Source organism: Neolamprologus multifasciatus, chromosome 1 (genome assembly GCF_963576455.1).
Source record: "Neolamprologus multifasciatus chromosome 1, fNeoMul1.2, whole genome shotgun sequence".
NCBI classification, from domain to species: Eukaryota; Metazoa; Chordata; class Actinopteri; order Cichliformes; family Cichlidae; genus Neolamprologus; species Neolamprologus multifasciatus.
The window spans coordinates 9851490-9878919 of record NC_140439.1 but is presented as its reverse complement, the minus strand read 5'-3'; the positions used below and the strand labels follow the sequence as shown (position 1 = coordinate 9878919).

The following is a 27430-nucleotide window of genomic DNA, read 5'->3' as shown; positions in this document are numbered from 1 at the left end:
AAAGAGCTCTAACGCTGCAACAAAATGGTGTTAATATTTTTTTAATGTTGCAAAAACTATATAAAACGGTCTCTTTAGATACAACCTGCTCGAGATATTAAATTTTTGCAGTTTTATGGGAAGAACACAGAAAAAGCGAATTGAACTCCCAATCCCAATATAAAATATGTTCTCGCCCTCAGAAAATGGCTAAGAGTCCTTGAAGGCAGTCAAGGTATTTCACACACAACAGCTTAAAAACGAGTGCGCCACCAGGATGTTTCCCCTGTAGTGAGCAGTGACCCCTGCTGTCTCACCAGTACTATTACAGAACAAAATGTTTCCTAAAATGTTTCCTCAATAAAAGCGAGTACAAAATCGATTCTCTCACATATGTAATGCACCGAGGGTGAAAAGCAGTATTTGCCTGTAATACGAAAGATATTTCTTTAATATTTGTTGTTTTTGAATATGTCTTTGCAGAAGAATAAGATATCTGCGTTGAATAACGCTGCATTCATGTAATGACTCCATAATAGGAAGAAAAAGTAAACGCTTTTCATTCGGCGTTTATGTGTTATTCGCTGGCGGCTGCCACAGTTCCTGTAGGCAATGCAATTGTTGATTTTTTTTTTTTTTTTTTGCCTAACTCTTTCTTTTGTTGTCTAATTTAGGCTATTCGTGTACTATAATTTTATAATATTAGCTGAACCTCTCACAAAAAAGCACTTTGAAGACAGGTACAGTGAAACAGGGCACTACTTTTATGCGTTGATTGAGTACATGTATCCATGTATCATGCTGTGCTTTGTTGTGTGTTGTGGTATATATGAGCACATTAGGACAGATTCCTATCAACCGCGTCGCTGAACTGGTAACAGTAAACTTGAATTTGAAGTTAATTTTGCTCTTATCGTTGTATATTGTTCAGCATTTTCGAGTTCACGTTGAACCCACCATATCAGAGCCGCCGCCTGAGAGCGACGAGAGGTATCGTTGCCATGGAAACGCGTCCCCGTGCGGCAAACTGACCTTTAATGGAGGCTCCAGGAAACACGAAAAGGCACAGCATGAGTATAAAAATACATATAAACCGTGGAAATGACCTGGTAAGTCAATTTGCCGTTACTTAGAAATGATCCCCATAAACCTGTGAAATTTGCTAACACTGCGGCATAACAGTCTAACGGAAGTCTAAGTACGTGGTGTGTATGAAGTTTTTTTTTTTTACCTTAAAATTCACGAAGCAGCAAATTACCTTGATAACCCAACATTACCGTCCAGCAGTTCCGAAAGAAACTTTGACGTGTTCACTTCTAAGCTGTTATTGTTTTACAGTAAAAGATTATAGCTCACCTTAAGAGAGCTGTAATATTCCTTTATTCATAGAACCTGGAGTGCAGTATAGGAATATAGCACGCTATATATGTAGCTATAATTTTGTTGCAGTAGATTTCATTATCCTTATGTTCATGCGATTCAGTACAGTACACATATATGTAGAGATGAAATATATAGAGAATGTAATTTATAGAGAAGAGGAAGTCATCTATAATGGACAACAGTAGAAACCCTCTCCACATTCTGATGGCTGGCAGGTACCCTCTGTCCTTTCACCCCCCCACCCATTTATTAGTTATCAGTCCATTAAAACAGTGAGCAAGTAATCTAGTACTTGGAATGTTGGTAGTTCAATTCCTGGATGTTCCAGTCTGCATGACAAAGTGTTCTTGGGAAAGGCATTGAAGCCAAAGTCCATCATCCATCAGTGTGTGCATGTTAGTTTGAGGAAAAAGTATTTGCTTGTATGAATGAGGCACGTGGCAAGTAGAGATGACATGTGCTATATAAGAACCAGTCCATTTGCAATCTTTTATTGTATTGGATTGTGTATCCCTCTTTTGAACTTTATTTATTTATGACTGGAGGAATGTTTGCTTTTTAAATGGAGCTGCTGGATATCTATATCTGGATATCTGTTTAATTGTTTTAAGACTTCTCAATAAGCTTTTTAGAGCTTCCCAATGAACTTATTATCTTTAATTGGTTCGGTTTTTTATCACTACATGAAATTAGAATTGTGTTTGTTAAAAAAAGAAAATTGCAAATGCTTTAGGTGGCTATTCTTTTTCTTTCTCCTTGTATTGTTACATAGCTTTTACCACCACTTACCACCAAATATATATATAAAAATACTCAAGTATTTTTATATATATGGGCAAATATCAAAGTAAAATATAACACAAGTAGCACTTGGTTCAAGATTATTTCACTCAAGATTGTATGCAGTTATGTAAAGCACTGAAGTTAAAATTCTATTTGCAATAATGTCATAGTAAAATGTCAGTCAGTTTTCATTCTCATCATTGACCTAATTAGAAAACTCAAAGTTAGCTTATGTGTATTTGGGCAGGTCAGCTCTCTCTATATTTTCAGTCCCTCATTTTAAATCTCATAAACAGTTGTTTTCTTATCAGCAAAACTGCTTTTAGCACACAGTCTTCTTTTCTAGTTTTAATTCACATTGACTTATCCAAAGAGAGACATAAAAGCAAACAACTTCCCCACAGAGTTATAGATCTTAGAAGGCTTTGGTAGCATGCGGTACTAATAGCTCACATGGAGACTGGTGGAATATACTTTTGATGTTATGCTAACTACATTTTACTTCTTCAACAAGTATCTAAGTGAATTTAATGTAATTAAAGCTTTATTTTAAAATGTGATATAATCTTAAGTAAATGTTTACCGCTTGCTATGTATTTCTTTTCTTTTCTTTTTAGCAATCAAAAAAAGGAGACAGCTTTCAGAGTTTGGTGCGGGTTGAGTTTGATGGAACATTGCTGGGAGAGTCAGATGAGAAGCAGAGTAACCCCATGCAGGACTGTATTGACTATAAATTTACCTGCATCTTCCGCTGTCCAAACGACGCTCAGGCTCTCAGTGACATTGCCCAAAAACCCATTGTATGTAAGTCGAGATTTGAAATATTCTCCTGTCTCTGATAATATGATGAAACTGAAAATGAAAAATAACCAGCAGCTGAAACATTTCATTTCATTCTATTTTCTTTCAGTTTGATCAACACTTGTTTTTGTTGCTTTTTTTTTTTTTTTTTTTTTACAATTTTGTTGTGCTAAAAATGTCCACTGTTGTGTTTAATGTATATGGTTTTGTGGTGGTCAGTGACAGTGATAGAAGTTCTGGCTGAGGAGAAGAATGATGAACCAAGACAAGTGCCTCTGGGCCAGGCTGTTGTTGACCTCCTACCACTGTTACAAGGTACAGCTATAGCTTTCTGATAAATGTAGCTTATTTATTGCTCATGCAAAAATTTAAATTCATACTATGAAAAGTTTCTGAATTAAAGGCCCTGGAAGGTGGGTTGAAATTTGGTGCATTTTTGAGCCCCTAACTTCATAACTGTTGGAGCTAGCTATATGAAACCTTCAAAGCTGCAAAAACAAATTTAAGCTCTATTATAAACTGAAAACAAATAATTTTATTTTCCCTCACTTAGAGTATAACACTCCAAATGCAAAATCTAGTTTTAATTTGGCAGTTTTTTTTCTCTAACCAACCTTTAGCATCAGTGTACCTACAGTATCTACATTTACTTAATTTCTGATACCGGGCTCATGTTCTAGCACTGATCCCTTTTCAAAATTGGTTTCTAATATAGTCAGCATATCGTCCCAGCTAACAGCTGCTTTGTATGGAGGTCAGAAAAGCAAAAACTAATTTTAGAGAGCTTTTCTTAGCAGAGCAGAACTTTCATTTGTTGGAGTGATTTTCTCTTTGTCTTCAGGTCAGTGCAGTTTCTCATCGACAGTCTCTGTCAATTCGGTGGCCAACCCCCGGGCCAAATCCGCCCAGGACACTGGCCTCAAGGTCAGTTGAGGACTCTGCAGTCATTCTCTTGGAGAGTGAATGACTACACTCTCTGCTATTTTTACATAGCAAAGTAACCCAAATAAATTACAAGTGTTTTCGTGTATTTTTAATATTGACAAAAGATTGAACATCTTTAAATGCACTTAAAAACAGCACTGATCAGACATACTTGCATATAGTTCTGACTGAAAAATTGAATTAACAATTAAACAATTATTTCTTATTATACTGTATTTTGTCTAGATTACCAACACAGACTCTACAATTATTTAGCATCTATTGCCTTTTTTCGATGGTTACAGCTAAAGTACAATTTTAAACCAAAACAAATGCTACAATTTGAGACTATTTATTGTCTGGTCAAAAAGAAGGCTCCCAAGCTCAAGTGGTATCTGGTAAAAAAAAATTAAAAAAAGTTTAGTATTTTTAACCCACTGACAGGTTGGGTTGAGTACATAAAAAGAGATTCCAAATATTAGTTTTGCAGACATTTTAAAATAATGCATTCAACACATTTGGCAAAGCCTAAGAAGCACACAGTGTGTTTTGTTAAATTAATACTAATTCCAGACACGTAGACACTTTAGTTATATATGAAATGTGTAAAATAACAACTAGAAACAATAGAAAGATAGTGGACAGTTGAAAAATAGAATTCACAATTTAACTTTTTTTGTACATTGTTTTAAGAGTGTATCCATAATGCCCACAGTTCCCCAACAAAGATAGGAGTGCAACCAGAATGAAGCAAGGATCCAGCCTTAAATGGAAAATGAAGGTAATCCCATTACTCTACAGGGACAGTTATAGTAAGCATAAATAAAATATCCCTAACATGCAGCCTCAGATGAGCCTTCAGGGGTTCAGGTCTATCTAAAAGTCCCTGCGCCCCCTTAGTTGAATTCTACAGATTTATGAGTAGAAGTCCAAATTAATCATAGAGTTTGGTAAAGAAAAAGTAAAATACCAACATCACAGGTAAGTTGCTGCTCAAAATCAGTTTAATAATTCAACTAACAGTAGCTTCATCCATACAGCAACGAGCATGACATTGGAAGGTATTAACTCTGGTGCCCATGCAAGTTGGACTTTGAGAAATACCCCTCACTTTAAATGTGGTATTGCGGTGTTATAAATTAACCAACAGCTTTTCTAATTAACACATTCATGGTGAGAAAGCCAAAGACCGGCACTTCATTTCATTTATCATGTGAAATGCTATGCTAGAAGGTTCAACTCCTAATACTAAACAACCTTGTTGTTAGATTACAAATAAAATGTGGTATGCATCAAATAAAATACAGATAGAAATACAACAGATAAAAAGTGCAACAGGCCAGAAAAAAACAAACTAAGCTGTATAAACTGTTAGTGAGTCCTCTTATCCTTTTCAGTGGCAATATGTTTTTGTTGGTTTATTTTCAGGCATAGATTGTTACATATACTTGTTATTTAGGAACATGTTCGTTTTAAGGTGTTGTTATAAGTGGTTTTTTGCTGGGTTATGATAAAGAGAAAAAAACAGCCACTTACATGTATTATATGTTAAATATGTGAATTTACATGTGAATTTACATATAATGATAAAATGAGCTTTCATTGCACTCAGGCATTCGTTTAGTGTTGTGTATTATGGTTTGAAAAGCACTTAGAACCTAAGGATTTGTATTCAGTATGGTTAAAGCAGTATATCAATGAAAAATATAAACTGCTCTCCTTTTTTAGCTGCCTACCCTCGATGTGAGTGTCAGTGTGTTGGATCCAATACTGTCCGATGCTGACCTCTCAGCCTCTAATCTACTAAAGGTAACTTTGGAGACAGCCTACTCTGTCCCAGACTCATGGATGCTGCCATCTGGCCCTGCTCCCACTACCTTCACATACACTGCTGCCCTAGAGATCCCTCTTACTGCAGACGTGAGTGTTATACTGTGCTTTTTATGTGGCCTCTTAAGGCATACTGCTCTATTCACACTAGCTTAAAATGTCAATCTTTCCAAGGGTGACGCGTTTTTGACAAATGTAGCTTTACTACTGCTTTGCTCCCAGCAAGACCAAGTGCTAGTGTTCCCTGAAGGGCAGCTGAAGGCAGGGGGGCAGAGAGAAGAAAAGGAACGTCAGAAGAAGAGGCCCCATAGGGACACACTAGCTCCAGAGAACCACTTCCTGCCTGGAGTCTTTTTCAAGCCAGAGGAAATTGATCAGGAGGATGGCGAGCTGACTGCTCGAGAGGTAAATACAAATGCAGCTTGCAAATACTACCAATAATGGTAGCTGGAATGTTGCAAAAAAAGAAAGAAAGTTAAAAACACTCTTAAAGTGACCTTGAGATTTGAAAATCAGTTTTGTTCATCAGTTTCTTACCTGTTGAAGTTCAGGGTGTGCCTGCTGAGCTGGTATCAACATTCACTCAGCTTTAACATCGCCCTGGGTTCTTGGCCAGCTTAGCATTACCATTCTGTCTGTACAGATGCTTGCAAAGCAGCATAATGCTAACACAAGTTCCTGGATGCGGTTTGCACTTTACGATTGTGCTCTCGTCCTTATGTGCAATAAAAATAAATGTAATGTCCATATCCGTACTACAGACCGTGCCATTTATTTCCCTTTTAAAAAGAAGGAAATAAAGTATTAATTTGCACATATGAGACACATGGAATTTTAGATTTGGATTTTATCGTATTTGCTACATCCACTAGATCACACTGATGTAGAATTCTGAAAAACAGACAAATTTTCATCCATCAAATGTGATATACGTGGCATTACAGGGTTAGACAGAGACAAAAACTAACAAAGATGGGTAATAAGGATCAGACGAACTGGATCAGATTCTAACTATCCCTGTCCCTAACAGGGACACCAACCCTTAGCATGTCCTTCTTCACTATATCCATGAACCTCCTCTGAGGTCTTACTCTTTTCCTCCTGCTTGACAGCTCCCTCTTTATATATTTGTCCACTCAACAAATCAAGAACTGAGGAAAATAATAAAACCCAAGAATCAATGTTGATAAACTCAAAGGAAGACAAAAACTCAGAAATCTCAGAAAACCACAGATAATCCAAAAACCACATTTCCATTGAAGATAACAGCATGTGAAAGCTTATTTACAGGCTTGTGGTGTAAATGTCCCCACAGGACCGGGCATTTCGTGATGAGGCAGAGACCACGAAGAACAGAGTGAGCTGGGACACAGAGATGTACTGCTTTCTGGACGCAGGGGGAACTACAAGGTTGGAGGCTGAGCATGCACATCACTCCTTTATTTCTCTGTGTATCGGACCACCATGCTACCTGCTGGCTACAATTTTACGAATTTAATCTAGAAAGGGAAAGTCAGTCACCAGTTTCTTTGTTACAGAACACATGTTATAGCAGAGTCTAAGAGCAGGATTTCCTTATTCAGAACATTTCAGGCATGCAAGGAAATCAGAAAGTAATGAAAAAGGAATTTGATCTTATCACTGATTTTAGGCACACAGTGAGCATGTGATCTGTGCAAGTATAATAAGTAAATAGGCTTAATGCTTAGAGTAAAGGTCAAATCTATGAAAGAAAAAACAATTAGTGCAGTGGTTTTCACAAAGGCCCACGTGAGAAATTGGGACTGTTGTGAAGGACTGCACCAATAAGCTGAACTCAGTTATTATGCTCAATATTAACTGTATCACTATAAAATGCTACTGGTAAGAGTAGATGTTACAGCTAGACAATGTGAAATATCCATAGTAAAAATTGAATTTTTTTTTATCACAGTTTAATCAACATTCTCCAAAATGACACTTTTTTTCCTCAGTGAAAGAAATCTAGTCTGTTTTACCAACCCTTTGCTTGCTTGGCAGTAACACTGAAGTTGAAACTCTCTCAAACAAATACATGAATCCACTCCTTGTTTCTCTAAGTATCGCCAAGACAACAATAGTTCTTAACTGGAAATCAAAGAAATAGTTACATATTAACATCCAGACAAACCTTCTCATTGAAGACACACATTTAGAAACCATCACATTCTTGCAAAAAGACAATAGAGCTGTGTTGATCAACATTTTAAACCCATTTTCTGAATTAATCATGGTGATGATGATGATGATTATTATCATTGTTTAATGGTAAATGGCCTGTATTTGTATAGTGCTTTACTAGTCCCTAAGGACCCCAAAGCGCTTTACAAATCCAGTCATCCACCCATTCACACACTGGTGATGGCAAGCTACATTGTAGCCACAGCCACCCTGGGGTATACTGACAGAGGCGAGGCTGCCGGACACTGGCGCCACCGGGCCCTCTGACCACCACCAGTAGGCAGCGGGTGAAGTGTCTTGCCCAAGGACACAACGACCGAGACTGTTCAAGTCGGGGCTTGAACCGGCAACCTTCTGATTACAAGGCGAACTCCCAACTCTTGAGCCACGATCGCCCCAATTGTTGTTGTTGTTTATTTTGCCAGAACAATTTAACATGTGACCTTGGGACTGGTGGGTTCTGGAGTTGCTCACTAGCTGGGTTTGGGCTGTGGTGGTACCTCGGGGTGGTCCTGGACCTCCATCCACTGTGCCCCATCTCTCATGTTGTCGGCCAACTAATGACATTGTCTTTGCAACACATTAGGAAACAAAAATAAAACAAAGGAATAAAGAAAGGAAAAAAATAATAATATAAAACAGCTGTAATACACATGAAAGGGTAGGTTAAACATGATTAAAGTGGGATTCGTATCTCACAGTGTTTTTTTATTACATCACACAAGATTAGGGTTACCAAAAATATAGCAAGCTTTTAATATAACAAAAAAAGATCAAGGCAGTCATGTCAGTGTAAGCCGATATAGGTTGAATGGGTGCTTCTGGGTTGGGAGGTGTGAATGGGATGTCCCCTGGGCTGCACCCTCCATGCCTTTAGTGAACTGCTCTAGGATGATGGAAAACACAAAGAGAGAATATAAAAATGTGTGTATCAGTACTGATTGTAATTTCAGGCTGAAGCAAAGGATAACTAAGAGCAGATTGTGGCCAGTGGAGATCATGAGGTCATTGGCTCCATTATCAAAGGTTAGTATTCATTTTTATTCTCTCTTCTTTGGTGTTTGGATTTCCAGTATTTAGGATATCATATGCAATAAGCTTAGAAAAAACAACATGTGATTTTAAGTCTAACTGAGATGGAGACCAGACCAGACCTGTGTGTGTTTGTGTGTAGTTAGGTGCTGAGGACTCAGAAATCCCCCACCATGGTTTGGCATTTATAGACTTTGGGCAGCTGCTGTATCCTGGAGTCCAGCGAATCCAAGGAGCATACAGCGTTCAGCCTTTCTCTGAGGAAGATTTGCTGAATAAGGTTCTAGTAACACACACACATCAGTCATTTGCTTTAAATTTGGTTTCCTTGTAAAATATAAATAAAAACAGAATGGAGTACTTAGTTAATCTCACAAACCAATATTTTATTCACAGTAAAAATCAGAAAACAAATCAAATATTAAAACTGAGAATGTATATTTATGCGTAAAATATGGGTTTATGAATTTTGGAAATAATTTTACTCTCTTTATAAATACAATTTACACAGTGTTCCAACTCTGAGGTTGCAGTTGATATTACCTTTATTTAAATAGGGCTGTTAAATTGCTATGTGCACTGTTTAACCTCTCTTGCACTCAAAGGCCAAGCGAAGCATCAGTGTTTTAAAGGAAAAAGCTAAGGAAGATGCCAGCCAGGCCAAAGATATTGTCAGCTCTAACAAAGCAGGAAAGAACATGAATGGAAGCAACAAGGGACCCACAGATTCCAATGAGCAAGGCAAAAAGGTCAGAAAAGTTTTGATGGTCACAAGTCAATAATTCTTTAGAGTTTTTATAAGTTTTCCAGCATAAGCAAAGTCCAGCGGTTCCTTTTCCCCCTCAAACAATTAAACCGGACTTCACTTATAAGAATTATTTTTTAGACCATAACATAAAGTTTTTTAAAATTATATCAGCAACATGCAAATCACAGTGAAGGAGCTGTGCCATTAACTGCAGCTGGCCTGCAGTGATTTATATGAACCTGAGTCACAAGTCAATGCCGAGGGAACCCTAAGCTCCATGTAAACATCAACATAACTCTGCACAGCATTAGCGAAGAAATCAATAAAATTATCAATGTTCCCTCTAAGCTGCGCGTGTGCGCAATTGCGCACTGCTGGCACGGTCTCTACGCATGCAGAACAGCTGATTGTTCTGTAAATAATTTGAAATGTTTATTTAAAAAATGCCCTGGCTGCATTTTTAGGTAAACAGCTGCAAAAAACTTTGTTGTTTGCATAACTCAGTTACTTTTTTGAAGAAGTAACTATATAATTCATTGCCCAACACTGGTATATACTGTATTTTGCAGACAGAGAGTTACAGGACTCTCTCCCAGACCACAGACTCATACTCGTAATACAAGTCAGAGCTTTATAAACAAACAAAAAAGCAAAACAACACAACAACAAAAAAAAGTTGTGTTTTCAAAATTGGGGTTTAAGTTATTTTTACTTCCAATAGTGTTAACAAACTACACAGGACATGAACAAGATTTGTTTTTAATTTTCATTGTAAGTGGGCTAAAGCAGTTAATCAAAAGTAGTCTAACATAAATGTAAATGCTGTAATTTGATTATTTTAATAAACCATGTAACTTGGAATGATTCGATGCCAGCATGACCACAGTGCACATGTTTAATGTTGCTCACAGTGGTCCAAGGGATCGCTCAGGGAGTTTGTGCGTTCGCTCAGAAACATGAAAAATTAGAGCGAACATTGATTAGGATAATTTACTGGAGACTCTGGTACCAGTTGCAATTTAGTACAGCTGAGCAGAGATCAGCAGCAGTAGATGCTCAAACTTACTGCACATCCTTATTACTGCAATATATTATAAAGTCGTATTTAGCTGGTGTGTTTTCTGTTTAAGCAGAAATTTGGAAAACTTTAATTCTTCACTTGTGTTAATGGCAGATGTATGTGGAGGCCAGAACTTATATTATCATTGAGATAGCCTTGGAGAAACCGCTGGTACCAAAACCATCACCAGAAGAGCTAGCCCAAAGGTAATGTGCTAATTAAACCATGTGGTGACTGAGTCTGACCTGCTTCTGTCAAGGTCCTGGGTCCCCTGACCCAGCATGTTTAGTTCTTTGTGCTTTTTGTATTATTGTACTTGTGTGAGTTATTCTATGGTTTCTATTTTCGATCCCTTGTCCTTCATGTTTCTCTGTGTACCCTCTGTTCTGTGTAAGTCTGTGTCTGCATGTTTGAGTTTACCTCTGTGTCTTTCGGTTCTTAGAGTCCTCTACGTTATGGTTTGTCTCTGTGTTTCTTAGTTGCTGTCTCCACCGTGTCAAGTTCGCGTCTCTATGTCATACTTCCTGTTTTACTTTGAAGGTCCGTGTCTTATGTGAATGCGTCCTGCTTTCCTTGTCTCGTCAGTCCTGATTTCTCCCAGCTGTGCCCTCCTGTGTCTCATTCCCCTCGTTACTTCCCAGTGTATTTAAACCCTGTGTTTCTCTGAGTCAGTGTTGCGTCGTCCCTCATGCTGTGTGGATCTCCCTGTGAATTTAGTTTGAGTTTCCAGTTTAGTTTAGTTTGCTTTGTATTACTTCTCCTGCCAGTAAATAAAGCTGAGTTCTTTGTGTTTAAACCTCGTGCCTGAGTGCCTGCATTTTGAGTCCAACTCCTGCCTGCCGCACAGCGATTCATGACAGCTTCTTTTGGCTCCATTATTAGATTGTAGCACCGAGATAGAGTTATACATTTATCAACACTTTCACACACACTTAAGTGTTAAATTTAGTAGTTGCCCCCTCTGTTTCTGACTGACTGTGAAACACAAATGAGTGAGTGTATTGAGATGTTTTTCTGTTTCTTGCAGGGTGGCGGCATTGATCCCTCCCAAACCTAAACGTCCAGCTGGTCCTAGTAGAGCAGAAAGAGTAAAACACACACACACACACACTCAATTGCCCAATCGAGGAGATTTGCATGCTTGATGTATTCTCTCCACTGGTGTGTACTCCTGCAGGCTGTGCTGGACTTCCACAGGCAGGTAGCAAACACGGTGTCCCATGTTTCAGAACAGTGTGAGGAACTATTTGGAACAAGTTGTGAAATTCCCCAAGACGACAGCTTAGAGAAAATGAAGATTCAGTTGATAGGAGCGCTCAATGACTCTGGGAGATACTTTGTCTTCAAGGAACAAATGAAGGTCAGACCAACTGCCCACATCTATGATGGATTAATGAAAGTTACAAGGACACTGAAACTATTTTTAGGGATCAATCTAATGGTTCTGGTCATATTATTCCTCTACATTAGTGTCATTATTTCTCCACAACGGCTTGTGTATATTTCTGGTTTGTAGCATGCGGTCGTGAGGATCGTACGTGACAAGATGAGGCGGACAGAGCCGTTCACGGATGATCAACAGCTGAAGGAATTTGCCAGCAAACTCTATGTCTACCTGGTTGATGAGATGCACGTTGCTATGAGCAAGGTACCAAACACACACTTTCACATACAGTCTGTGAGGACATCTTTTGACTTTTTTGTTTTATCCTTACTTCCTTAATAGATTTATTCTCCAGATGCTGTTGAGGGCTACCCAGATAACATCCAGTTACACTGTTCTCAGCTCTCACATTTTGCCAGAGAGGCACAGCTTACTGGGAATTATGAGCAGGCTGCATATTACTGGAAAGAGGTATAATAACAATGCTCTAAAGCTCATTGCTAAAAAAAATTGAAATAATCAGGAAGATTTGTGTAAAAAAAAAACAGAACAAGGTTGACAGACAACTATGTTATGTTATGTTTGTCTGTTATTCTCAAGAATATTTATAATAATGTTATGTTTGAATGTTTTTCTTTTGTTTCGTCAAGTGGACACAAGTCACATTGCAGCACTGAATAATGATAATGGTTGTTAAAATAGATGAAGTGGTTTCTGATATTTTTTTATTAACCTGCAGCTAGTGGTCAGGCACCCAAATGAGCCCACCTATATGTTTGAGTGGGGAGGCCTGTACATGTTGACCGGAGACTACCTGAAGGCAAAAGAGTGTTATCATGATGCTGTGTCTATCGACCAAGTGCACCAATCCAGGTTAGAAATGCACTCCTTACAATATTGATCTTCACTTTAAGCAAATCATTAATTTAATTAGATTAATTATTGAATAATTATTTTGGCCTGTATATTATATATATATCTAAATATTATAGACTGTATAAGTATAGTCTAGCAATCAGCTCAATTCTAAATCATGATGGTATATTATTTGTATATTATTATTTGACAGAGGAAGAGATATATTTAGAGTTACTTCCTGTCACAGTATTCTTCATCTCCACTGTATTTTCTGATGTCACAAGCAATGAACCTACCTGCTCGTGTTTTATCTTTTATTGGAACATGGTTCAGTGGTTACTTACAATACAACTTTATTTGTATAGCACGTTTAAAAGACCAGCGGTACACCAAAGTGCTTTACGATAAAAACACGAAAATGACATGATTAAATAATAGACTATTAACAAAGTAGGGATTATAAGAACAATGTAACAAAGTTACTAAGAACAGATATAGCTAAAAGATAAAGTACATAAATAAAAAATTGAACCAAATATAAAATAGGGACACTACTAGATGGAAAAGCTATGTTGAATAAGTGAGTTTTTAAATGGGATTTAAAAGATAAAATGGAGTATGATGCACGGATAGCGATAGGAAGGTTGTTCCACAGATTAGGTGCAACCAGGGCAAAAGCACGGTCACCCCTAGATTTAAGTCTAGATCTAGGCTGAGCAAAGAGTAATTGGGCTGAAGACCTGAGGGCTCGCCCAGGGACATATATATTGAGAAGATCGACAAGATAACGAGGGGCTAAATTATTTATAATTTTAAAGGTGAGCAACAATATTTTAAATTCAATGCGATACTTTATGGGTAACCAATGCAAATCAATAAGAACAGGGGTGATAGAGGCATGCTTTCTAATGCCAGTCAGGAGGCGAGCCGCAGCATAAAAAACAGGTCGTCAAACAGTTTTACGAGTTCAAGACCCATGTTTCTTTATCCTCTTCTTGCTCCAGCCTGATGATGTGTGGGGTATTGGCAGTGATGTTTGAGCATTACAGTGAGGCCCAGACTTTCCTTGAGCGAGCCACCAGCCTAGACCGTCTCAGCGTGGTGGCCTGGACGCTGCTGGGTGAGATGAGGATCTGTTTTGCTTCCTGCTGCTATTGTATCAGTGAACAGCAAAATGATACTACCAAACGTCATTTGTCAGTAGCTATTACTGTTTGTTGTCTACCCCCAGTGTAATGGAGGCCCCGCAGGTTACTTAAGACAGTTTGACTGTTGTGTGTGACTTTCATAGATTTAGGTTGGTTTGTAAATCTGTCTTTAAAATATCCATCCATCATCTTCAATTTAGGGTTGGGTGGAGCCCAGTTTGTCATAGGGTGAGAGACAGGGTAGACCCTGGACTGGTCTCTTTAAGAGTTGACACAGACTGAACAGACAAAATGATGAACAAACAAAAAAACATGAATATAAAACAATCTGTAACCTAAACACCCACAACAATAGTGGAAGAGGGATGCATGCTGGGGAACGTGGAGTGACTTTGTTGGGTGTTTGCTGCAGGTTTGTTCCATGTGGGTCAGAACGACTCCATCCAGGCTGAGAGGGCTTTTATGGAGGCCACAAAGCTGTTGAATGCAGAAGAGGCAAAAAAGGAAGAGCAGAGCGAGGAGAAGGGGGAGAAAGACAAGGAGAAGAAACACGAAGAGGAAGAGAACAAGCAGGAGGCAGATGAAAAAACCAACTCTCCCAGAGTTATGCAAGGTGAGGAAAACAAAAAAACAGAAATACAGACAAGACAGTGTCAAGTGCAATAATGCCAGTCTATGCATGAGTTCAACCCATTCTGTTCCCCTGAGCCCCATCTCCCTGTCAAGGAACTACTTTCGTTACTATGCTGGGGCTCTCATGCACTTCAGTCCAAAGGGCACAGGGCAGAAGAAAATAAACCCTTGGAGTAACTGATGTTACCTGACCGTGTAGCTTTATTTTTCTCCTTTACCCAGAACTTGTTGACCAGGATTCAGAGATGCACAAAGAAGAGCCTCCAGCACCGAGTGTCAGCTTGAAATCAGCTCCTGCTACTATTTACACACAGACCATCCAATTCCTGCTGCAGAGCAATGCACTGCAGGTAAAACATACCCAGCGTGTTGGTTTGTACAGCACTGTGTTAACGTGACCATCGGTTTATTCTGTTACCGCACAAAAAGGGGCATATTACATATGGCAATCTGCAATTTCAAAAGACACTTGGTTTTAGAAACATGTGTTAGTGATATGTGTTTTATGAAAGTATGATAGCATCAGTTGCAGTTTATCATTTTGAAAAAATATTTGATTTTTTTATGTATTTATATTTTTGCAAATTTTTTTAAAAAGTCTTATGTAATATTGGGAACAATAAATGTCTAATTTTAAAAGCTCTGAGCAGTAACGTTTGAACAAAGATAAAACAAATGAAAAAAGCAATAGCAGAAATCGTTCAGAGATGACTGTTTTCTGTTGTCAGATGGCAGAAGTCGCTCTATCCGAGGAGCTCCTATGTTCAGATGGCGGTCGCAGTGCTTCCTACTTCATTCATCTGGCCCAGTTGCAGCTGCTCAAAGCAGACTACTGCAGTGCTGCTGCCAACCTCAAAGAGGCACTGTCCAGCATAGATCAGGTACTTCCACACTACCTCTGGCTACAACACGAGTATTGACTGGGTGAGGAATATTACATGAGTGTTCAACTGCATGTAGGGCATTACTTGTCCAGAAAGCATTTGGTGCTCTGTTTGTAAAGTGTGAAACCTGCAATTTATTGTCTAATTTATCATGCTATTCTTTTTTTTTATCTTCACTAAACACCAAACAAATGAATAATAAATAAATATATTTGTTATTTTTATATTTTCAAGGTGCGTATTTATTGTATATGACAAAGTAATCAGTTACAGCCACTGTTACTTTTTGATGCTCACCTTCTATAGATATGCATGACAACATATTCCAGTGTAGGATCAATTACTACACATAATATACATAATTTGTAAGGAGCTGAGTGTTATAAAAATAATTCCCAAAATCTAAGTGAATTGAAATCAGACCTAGTTTTATTCTTGAGATCATTCTCCTTCTGCTGGTCTAACAGCACAGATATACACCGAAGCTAACATCTAGTCTTCTCCAGCATCATTGCTCTAGTTCAGGGGTCGGAAACCTGCGGCTCTTTCGCCCTTATACTGCGGCTCCGCGTGGTTTCGGAAAATAAATTCAATTTATTTAACTGAAGTGTATTTTATTTATGTTAGTTATTTTTTAACTTGTAGTTCTAAATTGGAAGATTATTGTGATCTTGAAATATAAAAATAAAGTTATATTTCATTATTTTTTGTCGCTCAAAATAAGCGCCACACTAGCGGATACTGGTATACCTGCTGAAACGGCGTGCATTTATTGAGACGTTCAACCCCGGGTAGGCCAAGTATGGAGAAATGTAAGAAAAGAAAAATATCTTAAGAAAATAGAACATTTAATGATGCCTGCGCAGATTAATTTGAATTTACTTCTGATGAGAGTGGCCTACCAGTATGCCTAATTTGTGGATTGTTGATCTTCGGATCCACATACATATGTGAGCAGCTATTCTCCACCGTGAACTATGTTAAAAACAAATATCCCTCATACCTCATAGACAACAGCTTACAGTCCTGCGTAAAGATCAAAGTTACTTCATACAGCCCGGATTTGCAGACGCTGTGTGCAGAGGTTCAGGAGCAGAAGTCCTATTGTAAAGATATCACAGCAGAACCAATGATGTTTGCATGAACATGTTTTTCAGCATCTCTTTATTGACAACTTTTCACACATGGTTGCTGTACACACACAGCCGGCTGTAGCTTTCCAGCACATAGCCTGACACATACCAGTACAACAGCTGAGAGAGCACAGACTTTAAAGTTGGAAAAGAGAAAGATCACACAGAAACAATCTCCAGCATTGCTTCGTTGACCCCGGACAAAAGTGACAAAAACACAAGCAGGGATCGGAAAAGGCCATTAACAGCAAATTACACTGCAAGAATTAATTAAGCTGCTCTTATATCACTTTGGCTTTTTTTTTTTGTTTGTTTTAATTTTCACTCCCCCCACCCCAACCAGTCACAGTAGATGGCTGTCCCTTCCTGAGCCTGGTTGTGTCGGAGGGTTCTTCCTCTTTGAAGGGAGATTTCCTCCCCACTGTCGCTAATTGCTTGCTTATAGGGAATCATCTGATTGTTGGGGTGGTCAAAACTCCAGCGGAACTAGCAATTCTTGTGGATTTTTTTTTTAAAAGCCTAAAAAAATAAAAACAACCTATGAATATTGTCTTGAACTTGGCCACAATTTTGCTTAAAATCCCTAAAGTAATCCCTGTGTCAAGTTCTTACCAATATTCAAAGCGGAGCAGCAGACAACTTACCATCACATCAGTCCTTCAATCAGACCCAATTCGATACAAATTGGAAAAAAAATTGGATGTATATTAAATAAACCAGCTTTAAGCATCAGCTAATTTTTGTTTGTAATTCTTTTTAAATATAGTGCTACCCTTTAGCCTCCTAGTAGACATACGTGTTATAAATGTGAAAATCCTCTTAGTTATTTTTTTATTTTTATTTTTTAGAAAAGTTGAGCTCTGACCTTGAAGTCAAGATTCCTGAGATTTAAACCTTAAAGAGATTTTCAGCAGATGCAACCATGGTATTGATTTGAAAATTCTACGTTGCCTCGTACTTGAGTTATTGCATTTACAAACTTGGGTGTCCACTGCGCCCCGCCATATACCAAACTCAAAAGATTAAGTGCTGTTTTTTTTAGTTCTTTCATAAAATTTACAACACACAAATAAGAAAAATAGGAACGCTATTGTCGTTTTTGACAACGCTATTTTCTTTTGTCTTTTGTGTGCACACAGTCTGCGTCAACACACAGGGGAACACTGACACTTCATAAGATTTTCACTGTGTTTGTCTAATTCAGCCGCAACTTTTGGATTTTTCACATAACAAGCAGCATGGATTTTTTCCCTCATCATTTCAGCTGGAAGCACTTTATAAAGTGGTCTTTCACGTGAACATTGATGTTTCTAATCCTGGAACCCTGGGCAGTTTATATAATAAGTTTCATCCAGACTGAGAAATGTGTCTAGAAGAAGCATTCATCAAGCAACTCTGCTGACTATTGACCCAAAGAGTCTTGCCCACTTTCTCACCAGGATCCTGATGCATGGGCTTTGAATGGTCACTGTCACTATCTACGAGGGGAGTTCCATGAGGCTGAGGAGAGCTACGAGTGGAGCTTCAAATTCCAGCAGAAGCCATCAGACTCTCACATTGTCTTGCTCCGCCTGGGATCCAGCTACTTTATGCAGGAGAAGGTCAGATATTGAGACAGGCATCACTGTCTGATCAGTCAGACAGTTACTCATGTGTACTGGGTCTGCTAGCATCTATTCACTGTGTGAGAGTTTACCTCATGCATTTTTCAAGAAAGAAACAAAATGGACCAGCCATGTGTCTTGGAAAATAACAGCAAAACTCAAATGTGACTTAAAACATCTCATGTGAAACCACAAAGTTATACAGTGTAACTCTGTCTTATTTTTTTTTAACTCTCAGTTTCAGGAAGCCAAGGTTGTGTACCTGCAGGCCTGTGAACAGTCTCCATCCTGCCTGACCTGGCTAGGCCTGGGCAGTGCATGTTACCGGGTAAAACTCTTACCTTCAGAATATTGATGGGAATGATCGTATTAAACTCAAAAAAAGCTTCTATGTTGTGGCTTCAGAATTATTTTTGTTATATGGAAAATAAAATAAAATTGTAAAACCTGTAATTTCACTCAGTGTATGGTTCAAGGTTTTAAGTACACTCCTGTTTCTATTGTTAAAAGAAATACTTTCGAAATACTAGCTTAAAAGAATAGTTGGTTTGTTTTGAAAGGAAGTCACCCTTTGTTGTTTCAATGGGCATTTCTGTGTCTGTTTAGTTGGAGGACTTTTGTACAGCTGAGGAAGCTTTGACTGAGGCCAACCATTTGGACAACCAGAATGCAGAGGTCTGGGCTTACCTGTCTCTCATTTGCCTCAAGGTGAGTGATGATAAAACACTAGTAATGTCATTATTAATGTCCTCCGTTGTCTGTATTTCAAGATAATCTCACGCACAGTGGCCTGACACATCCCCTTTTATGAAGACTACAGAACAGCGTGTCTTTGTTAGAAATTAAAAAACAATCTACAGGAGTCAGAAGAGCTGACTGGTTGGGGTTATGGTAAGAATTGAGTCAGTTTAAGCTTTGGAATAAATGACTTCAGGATGAGGGATGGGTTCAGAGTAAAAAGCCCTAACCTCCATAGAATCTAACACCAACATCCATCCTTTTGCTCTTTGGTAAAGCCAATGCTTTAGTCACTGACCACACTTTAATGAGACACCAATTAATTTGGGAAAATGCTTGTGCAAGTAGACGCTGCATGTCGATCAATATGATAAATGGCTAAAATCAATTCAGGAATGCAGACTTTGAAGTAGGACATTTTGATTAGTATCAATTAATATTAGTGACTAACTGTATTTTAATTGAGCTCTCTTTTAACCTTGACACCTTGTCTTCTGCACATGTGAAGTACTCACAACATATTACTGACTCTGTGATACAAAAATCTGTAGAAATTAGTAGTCTGATTGTGACTAATGACATGGAACTGAGTTCTGCTTTCTTCGATTCCCGGTGTTTAAAGATACTGGACAAAGTGGCACCTTCTAAAATTAGAAAAGACAGCATCGTTAAATCATCTCCTTGGATCACTAAATCTATTTGCAGTTTTTTTGGCTTTGCCTTAAGACTGAGTACCTGTGGGAAAACCACAAAATGTCCTATTTACAATAGGAAAAGGGAATGCCAAGGTTCTATTTGACACTGAGAATAACATTGTTTCTCCTCCAACACCAAGTACACCAGGTTTTTCAGAAGAGGACTACAATGAATGTAAAAAACTTTTCCAAGGTAAGATCAGTGGTCAAAGAGAAAATACAACTCCCATAGATCGCCCTTTCGATCATAAACTCTCACACATCCCAAAATTGTAGAATCTTTTCACCCACTTTCTTTAGCTTATGTATGTCAAACACTCCAAATTAAACCCTCAGCAAGCTCAGCCAATGTCTTAAGTTTTTGACTCCATTTGTCCCTCTGTGGTCAGGCTGTGTCCTAGAGTTCTTTAAACAGGTGGTTATCCAACCAGGTTTGAAAAAGCCTTTGAAATGTCAAATCTCCATCAAATCTTAGTCCAACAGTTAAACTACATGGTAGGGATCTCTGGCTCTTTCTTAGAGTGGGTCACTTCATTTCTTGCTTATAGAACACTTTTGTCCTCATTGGGAAATTTTGGGTTTGAAACAGCTGCATTTCCATGTGGCATTCTGCAAGGATCTGGTTTAAGTCCCTTGTTATGGGGCAGCGATAGTTCAGTAGGTAGAGTGTTCGCCCCATGATTGGAGGCGGTCAGGGGTTCAAATCCACCGAATGGCTACCCTGAGGTACCCTTGGGCAAGGTACTGTCTCTACACACTGCTTCCCGGGTGCTGGATTGGTAGCTGCCCACTACTGAAGATGCTCGTTGATGCCTTTATCTCCACCTGCCTAGACTATTGCAATGCTTCGTTTTTGTGTCCGTTTAAAGCATCTATTAATTGCTTCCAATCTGTCCATAATGCTGCTTCAACACTTTTAACTCAAACTCACAAGTTCACTCATTGTTAGATAGTTCAAAATCTTGATTCTTACTTCTGTGACCTTACAAGATGAGGCCCCTAGTTATATCATCAATCTTTTCAATCTTGTCTGCAGATCAAGGTCTCCTTGTGATTCCACATGCCCGTATGAAAACTAAGAAGGATTTTGCTTTCCAGACTTTAGTGCCAAAACTGTGGAACAGCTTATTGCTTTTGCTGCACACCACTGACTCTGTGGCATCCTTTAAAAAAATGCCTAAATGCATCTTATCAGACCAGCAATTTGGTAAAAATTTTTGTTTTGTGTTGTTTTTCTTGATTCAGGTGTGTTCGTTTGACTGTATTTTTAATATTTGTGTAAAGCACTTGTCTTGAAAAGGAGTATACAAACAAACTTTACTTACTTACATAACTAAACACATGGTCTGCAACTCAATTAACACTGATGAACCTTTTGTTTTCAGTCTGGCAAAAAGGAGGAAGCAGAGAAGTTTTATAAATATGCAATACGGGTGAGTTTGGTTGTTTTGTCAGTCACTGTAATTTAACATATCAGTGGGCCGTTAGTGATTTACTATTAATTATCCATGTTTTAAATTCTATATTAAGTAGTGATTGCATTAAGTAGACATGCAACATTAATACTGAATATAAAACAACAAAAACAGCTTCTCTGTGAGTTCTCTGTAGCATTTGATTACTAAGGATATAGATTTCCTGCTGTCCTTGATTTTCTCATAAATTACGTTAGAGCCCTGTAATCCTTTATTTTGTCACAGTGAATCAGTTTTACTAAATATTGCATCCTCTTATCCAAGGTGAATTTTACATTAAGATGCTGGTTTCTTGAAAAAAAAAAAAACATTTTCTGTTTTCTCGGTATCCACAGTTCAACCTACAGATGGAGTCACTCCACAAAGAGTTTAAAAAGTTGAACAATCAGCTCCGCTTCCATCATCTGGAGTCATGCTTTGAAAGAAGCACTGAAGCAAAAGAATAAATCATATGTCCAAGTATGTACACATTATATCTCAATGACCAGTATTTGAAACAACATTTTATTGGGTTTTCAGCATGTGTAGTGTATGAAAATGAAATACAGAGAGTTCAGATGTACATGATGACTTAGATTTCACAGACAGTGAGGATAAGTAACCACTTGAGCCATAAAAGTTAAGCTCTGATCAATATCAACATAACAAACACAGTTAAAGCAACACCATAATCTCAAATCTATATAAAACAATTGCAATATACTGTTTTTTTTTGTTTAAATACAAAAACAAAGAAAAGAAAGGAGGCTATATGGTGACTGGTACCAGCAGGATATAAAACATTTACTATTTCACATTTGATGTCAGGAGAACAAGCCCTCATGACACTTTGTGGTGTTTTTGTTCTAAGACACCTTTCTAAATTTTGGCACAATCCTCTCTGCGTTGAAAGGAAATGTTGTGAAATATTGTTTTGAGCTTGTCAAATAGTTCACGAAGGATGTGTGAGAATGGGCCCTGAATAAATTTCCTTTAAAACCAAATGGATTACAGTGACCAGTACTTTCTTTTGCATGGGTTTTCTTTGTAACATACTGTATTTTGATATTCTTTTAATGCCGTTTTTAAACTCGGCATCTGGGTGTTGGTGTGATCTATTGCAGAGAAATCATTGTCTGACCCGTGAAAACATATCTCTCAGCCACGGTGAATCCTCATAAAGGCGAGGGTCACCCAGATACTCTGAGGTCCTCTTGTAGAAGTAGTAGTACAGCACAGAAGCTGCAAACAGGAAATTATGTTAGGAGCCTTCAACATATACGGATATTTAATTTACAAATGTCTGTAAATTAGAAACATGACTGATGTGAATGTAGATTTTCATATCAGTGACTCTTTTGTAATGAGTTTGCACAGTGATCAAGGTTATTCAAGAGATTTATGTGATTGCAAAATAAACAGGGAGAAAACTTGAAAATTCCCACCAGTGTTTAAAACTGAGTGAGGTAATGGCAGTGCTTACACACCAAGTAACTGTCTGGACAGGTCTTAAGTGGCAGACAAAGCAAAGACAACAAATAGCACATGACTCTTCTCATACGCAGATCACCTACAGAGAGTAATGCCAGCTAGACAATGCAAGCTTTTATCCACTTATGAGCTTATACATGTATAAAAGTGGCACCCACATGGTGATGAGATGTGATGTCACTGCCTGGAAGAGTAACCAGTAACAACAGGTGACAGGTAAAGGAAAAATAAAAAGGTGGGTGAAATGATCATACAGTTTACTAGGGCATTAATGGGTTGTTGATTTTTTTTAGCTTAAATCTGTACTGCTGTTTTGGACTGCTTTCCCTGCTTGTACTGTAAATATTTCTCCCTTGAGGTGAAAATTCTCCGTGTATTTTCTCCTGTCTCATTTGTAAAATCTAAATTTAATTATTCAGTCAAAATGTAAACTTTTTTTAAATGTTAATATGTACAATCAGATTATAGAGTGGAAAATTCCTAACCTTTTGTATTGTATACTCTTCAGTGTTTACATGAAAACATTCTAAATGAAAAGAGGTACATTTGGTTGCATGAACTTGTTATCTTACCAGCTCTTTGGAACACAAAAAGCACCTGAAGACCGTCGGTCCAAATAAATCTGTTTGTATTTAACCAGCGCAGATTCTGAAAGGAATAGAAGGATGACAAAAAGGCCACTTTGTGTTAAATTCGGAGATGTAAAGAGTTTGTACATTATAGATAATTTAACAATTACAACCAGAATGATGAGAAATGCAAATGTTATTTTCTCAGTCTCATATAATGACACATTTTAACCAAGTTTTATCTTCTTCTTTTTTTTTCCCTTTCTTATGATGTTTTTCTCTTGGCAGTTATTAAAATCCAAATGAAAGCATTTTAAATGTCTGTAAGCTTGTTGTACAGTATCTCCCCAAAAAAGTGGCATAAAAATGAGAATTTTCCAATCCGGCATTTTCGCCTTTGTTTTTAACGACGTACCATAAGCCAAGAATGGAGAATGATGCTGAAGGTCAAGTAAAGAGCAGATAGCATTAGCATGGTTCTAAACCGCTCCAGCAATATGGCAACCAGTCCAACCTGGAACACATAGGTGTTGAACAGCATCAACAGAATGATGATCAGGTTAAACAGGGTGGCAATGTCCTGGATTCTGTTGAAGAAAAGGAAACAGTATGAGCAGCAGAAAAAACAATGATGAAAACAGGAAGAGCTTGTCGGCAGGATTATTGTCTTGTCTAAAATACATTTTACTTCAGCATTCCAAAAGATTCAGTGCAGATAACTTGAGAATTATTTCTCCCCCTTGAGCTAGAGGCTGCGTTAGGCTGAAACAGTGAAAACGTTTGACGTACATGAAAAGTACCAGCTGCACAGCTGGCTCAGTCCTCAGCAGCTCACTGAAGGAGTTGACAAACAGGTCAAAGGAGAGCAGGCTGAGCTGGATCAGTAACACCAGAGAGTAGTTGCTGGTATGGAGCGTCTCCGGCCCGAAGGCTGGGCGCCCGGGCGGACTGTGGTTCCACTGCGGATCCAAGGCTGCACTGCACCCTCACACACACACATACAAACATCAATCGAGTTCTTTTTTTTTGTTACAGTTTTGGGGTCTCAGTAAGGCATTCAAATGTCTCCACTCTCGATTCCCCAAATGTAATTAAAACATGACTGATGGCAAATGAAGCATATGTTGTTCAAATCAGTCCTGTTCACTGGGTAAAAATGTATGTCCTTTCAAAAGAGGGAGCAGAGTCCGTATTAGGGGTGAGCTGCCAGGAAGTCGACATGTCAGAAGTGCTGATTTTTATAGCTCCAACACCAGCAGGTGTGGTAGCACGGTACCGTATGTGTTGTGGCTGAAACAGCAAGGACTCTGTTGGGCCTCCATATCAAAACCGATGAGACATCAGCACCGCAGTGAATGCAGCAGAGATCCTGTGGAAGGAGACAGATTAGTATTCTGCGACAACCCTTCAGGGTACACGCACACAAAAAAAGGCCAGTCTCATTTTATAGAAAAGCACCCAAACATTGTGCAAATTGCCATTTAACTGCCTTACACTCCTTCAGCTGCTTTGTACTACAAAACATCTCCTGCCCCAGGTAAGTTACACTTTTATACCCTGAGGGGAACCTTGTTCAGAAGTGACAGTTTTATTGGGAACCCACACTGCTCTAAGGCAGTCCCAGGCTTCTGATGCCAGGAAAATATAGAATAACTGCTAAGTCAATTCACATAAATGGGAAATGTGCTACATTTCTAGTGGTTTCTAGCTAAATTTGAAATGCAGTTTAGACTTCTGCCACCTGCTTGTTGTCATTAGTTTTTATTGAGTGGACAGTGTCCAAAGCGCTAATCAAAGCATGAGAAAAAATAAAACAAAAAACAGATCAGAACTAACTGACTAATTGTTTGTCTTTAAGCAGCTTCTCTCTCAAAAGAGCCCCATTTTCTGATGACAGAAAAACAGATTCTGATTTATTCCTTCCCAGCACATTTTATCCATCACATTAGGAAAAAAAGAAAACAAAAACAAAACGTCTTTACTCGATTGTTATAGAGAAACAGGTCCTTTCACTACTGTTGTCACCCCTCTGTGTATTTCTTAAGTAGGTACTTTAAAATATTTGCCTGTGCCAGGATCACTATCCAGCAGGATCCTTCACACCGACACCAGGTTGATCCTCTTATGATCCCCGTATTTATGGCTTGGCACGGCCCTGACAGGTGTGAGGAAGATTAGGACTATTTCTAAACCCTGAACCATCAACTACGAGGCTACTTCTTCTTGAAAGCTGTCCCACTAAGTTTCTAGGTTAGCAGCCCTACCTACTCCTTGGCAAAAACTGCTTTAGCAGTATGAACTAGAAAATAACAACATGTATTGAATGCAAAAAATTTTTAAGTGCAGTGGACAACAACATATATGGACTGTGAGCAACTTCTACTATTTTGTTAATTGATCAAAACGATCAAAAAAGTATATACGTCTAAGACATAATGTTTTCCCTGTGTAAAGAAACGTGCTGTAAGTTAAAAAAAAAAGTCTCTGTTGTTGCTAGTGTTCTACCAGCTTGTAATTCTTAGTACTGCAACACTTAATCTTCTTAGAAACATCAACAGCTTGTTGCTTTAGACAGAAACAACAGAAACAATGACATTCTTCAAGTTTCACAACATAAGCTACTGAAACTGGATCACAAACCAGCACAAACCTGCAAATGAAGGTGGGTTTCAGGGGCTGAAGAAGCATGCAACTCTCCAAACGACGCATGTGGCCACCATCAACACAGCGTGCAGCAGATTGGCAGCTTTTGTCTGTCCTGGTAACAGGTCTGATCCCTCCAGCTCTCTAAAAGACAGGCGCAAAGGTTTAGTCATGTGCCACCAATCATGTTGAGTTTGTTTACACACAGCTTGTTGAGATTGTAATGATGAATAAAGCTGTGCAAGCACAGTTGGATGCAACGTTAGTGATTACCTGTGATGAGTCTATGATTAATAGAGTGAAAAATGTTCCCAGTGACTGTGCCACATTTTCTTTTAATTTGATTGCAGGTTTTTCAGCCACATGCAAGTGAATGATGACGGGTTACAAATGGATGCTGTGGGAGCTTTTTTCCCCCTAGCTCTTTCAATCACATTTCCATTCAAGATTACTGTAATGCTTCTGGGAAAGATAATTAAAGTCAAGCAACTAGGAAACTGTTGTCATCTAGTGGTAAGTGTGTATTATTGCATACACAGTGGCAGACCACAGAGAATCAGCACAACAAGCTAGATTGAACTCAATTTTTTGATAATGATTTTTTGATAATTTTAATAATTTAATAATTTAATAATTATTAATAATTTAATAATTTAATAATAATTTAATAATTTAATAATTTAATTATAATGATTTAATAATTTTAATTTAATTTAATAATTTAATAATAATGATTTAATAATTTAATTAAATTTTTGATAATTTAATAATTTTTTGATAATTTTTTGATAATTTCTCAATTATTTGATAATGAAATAATAAATTAATGTACTTAATTGTAACATATTTGTTGATCCATCCATCCATCCATTCGCTTCCGCTTATCCTTTTCAGAGTCGCGGGGGGCGCTGGAGCCTATCCCAGCTGTCATAGGGCGAGAGGCGGGGTACACCCCGGACAGGTCGCCAGTCTGTCGCAGGGCCAACACACAGAGGCAGACAACCATTCGCACTCACTTTCATTCGCACATTCACACCTAGTGACAATTTGGATATTTGTTGATTGTTTGGAAAAAAAGAAAAAAAGATGATGATTCAGACCAGGCTTTCTTCAGCTCCCACTTTGGATTTGGGAGACAGATACCCTCTCTACTTTTAAGATTGGACTTAAAACTTTTCTTTTTGATGAAGCATATAGCTAGGTCTGCATTCGGTGGCCCTGAATCCTCCCTTTGGCCCAGGCTACTGAAGGCTTCCCATCAGCTTGTGTTTCTTCTTCACTCACCTTTTTCCATTAACTGTGTGTTTATACACCAGTCTACATTTAATCGCTGGTAAATATTACTTCCACAGCGTGCCTTTTGCTCTGTCTTCCTTCCCTCATCCCAACTGGTTGTGGCAGATTGCTGTTCCACCATGAGCCTGTTTCTGCTGGAGGTTTCTTCCTGTTAAAAGGGA

General features: G+C 38.3%; 2 protein-coding genes across 6 annotated transcripts; one reads left to right on the top strand and one right to left on the bottom strand.

Moving 5' to 3' along the window:
* The first annotated feature begins 598 nt into the window (after positions 1–598).
* On the top strand, positions 599–22972 carry cfap70 (cilia and flagella associated protein 70). Of its 4 annotated transcripts, XM_085154194.1 has the most exons (28): positions 599–719; positions 911–1088; positions 2763–2949; positions 3166–3261; positions 3788–3870; positions 4586–4651; positions 5599–5790; positions 5923–6105; positions 7016–7110; positions 8853–8925; positions 9074–9211; positions 9537–9680; positions 10854–10945; positions 11767–11827; positions 11917–12099; positions 12256–12387; positions 12466–12594; positions 12863–12996; positions 13986–14101; positions 14542–14742; positions 14985–15112; positions 15491–15643; positions 18219–18380; positions 18622–18711; positions 18990–19091; positions 21202–21249; positions 21627–21750; positions 22836–22972. In XM_085154194.1, exons 2-27 carry the CDS (start codon positions 1017–1019, stop codon positions 21735–21737), a joined length of 3171 nt encoding a protein of 1056 aa, XP_085010320.1. In that variant the 5' UTR covers positions 599–719; positions 911–1016; the 3' UTR covers positions 21738–21750; positions 22836–22972. The 4 variants fall into 4 exon arrangements, with proteins under 4 accessions (XP_085010320.1, XP_085010309.1, XP_085010326.1 ...); XM_085154183.1 differs by having other exon boundaries at positions 21627–22972; XM_085154200.1 differs by lacking the exons at positions 21202–21249; positions 21627–21750; positions 22836–22972 and adding an exon at positions 20853–21159 and having other exon boundaries at positions 600–719.
* Positions 21777–26402, bottom strand: LOC146525312 (transmembrane protein 138-like). 2 transcript variants are annotated; one of them, XM_085154473.1, is made up of 6 exons: positions 26247–26402; positions 25981–26117; positions 24120–24699; positions 23746–23917; positions 23334–23409; positions 21777–22512 (listed from the first exon to the last, which is right to left on the bottom strand). In XM_085154473.1, exons 4-6 carry the CDS (start codon positions 23869–23871, stop codon positions 22400–22402), a joined length of 315 nt encoding a protein of 104 aa, XP_085010599.1. In that variant the 5' UTR covers positions 23872–23917; positions 24120–24699; positions 25981–26117; positions 26247–26402; the 3' UTR covers positions 21777–22399. The 2 variants fall into 2 exon arrangements, with proteins under 2 accessions (XP_085010599.1, XP_085010607.1); XM_085154481.1 differs by having other exon boundaries at positions 25981–26402.
* Between the last annotated feature and the right edge of the window lie 1028 nt (positions 26403–27430).

Excerpts from the sequence above, each read along its gene's own strand:
- cfap70 (XM_085154194.1), top strand. The coding sequence starts at position 1,017 with ATGGAGGCTCCAGGAAACACGAAAAGGCACAGCATGAGTATAAAAATA. Across the intron at positions 5,791-5,922 it reads AGATCCCTCTTACTGCAGAC|CAAGACCAAGTGCTAGTGTT; the intron begins GTGAGTGTTATA and ends CTTTGCTCCCAG. Across the intron at positions 18,712-18,989 it reads TGGGCAGTGCATGTTACCGG|TTGGAGGACTTTTGTACAGC; the intron begins GTAAAACTCTTA and ends GTGTCTGTTTAG.
- LOC146525312 (XM_085154481.1), bottom strand. The coding sequence starts at position 23,871 with ATGCTGTTCAACACCTATGTGTTCCAGGTTGGACTGGTTGCCATATTG. Across the intron at positions 23,410-23,745 it reads TTCTCCATTCTTGGCTTATG|AATCTGCGCTGGTTAAATAC; the intron begins GTACGTCGTTAA and ends TATTCCTTTCAG. Across the intron at positions 22,513-23,333 it reads TTTTGTGTTCCAAAGAGCTG|CTTCTGTGCTGTACTACTAC; the intron begins GTAAGATAACAA and ends TCCTGTTTGCAG.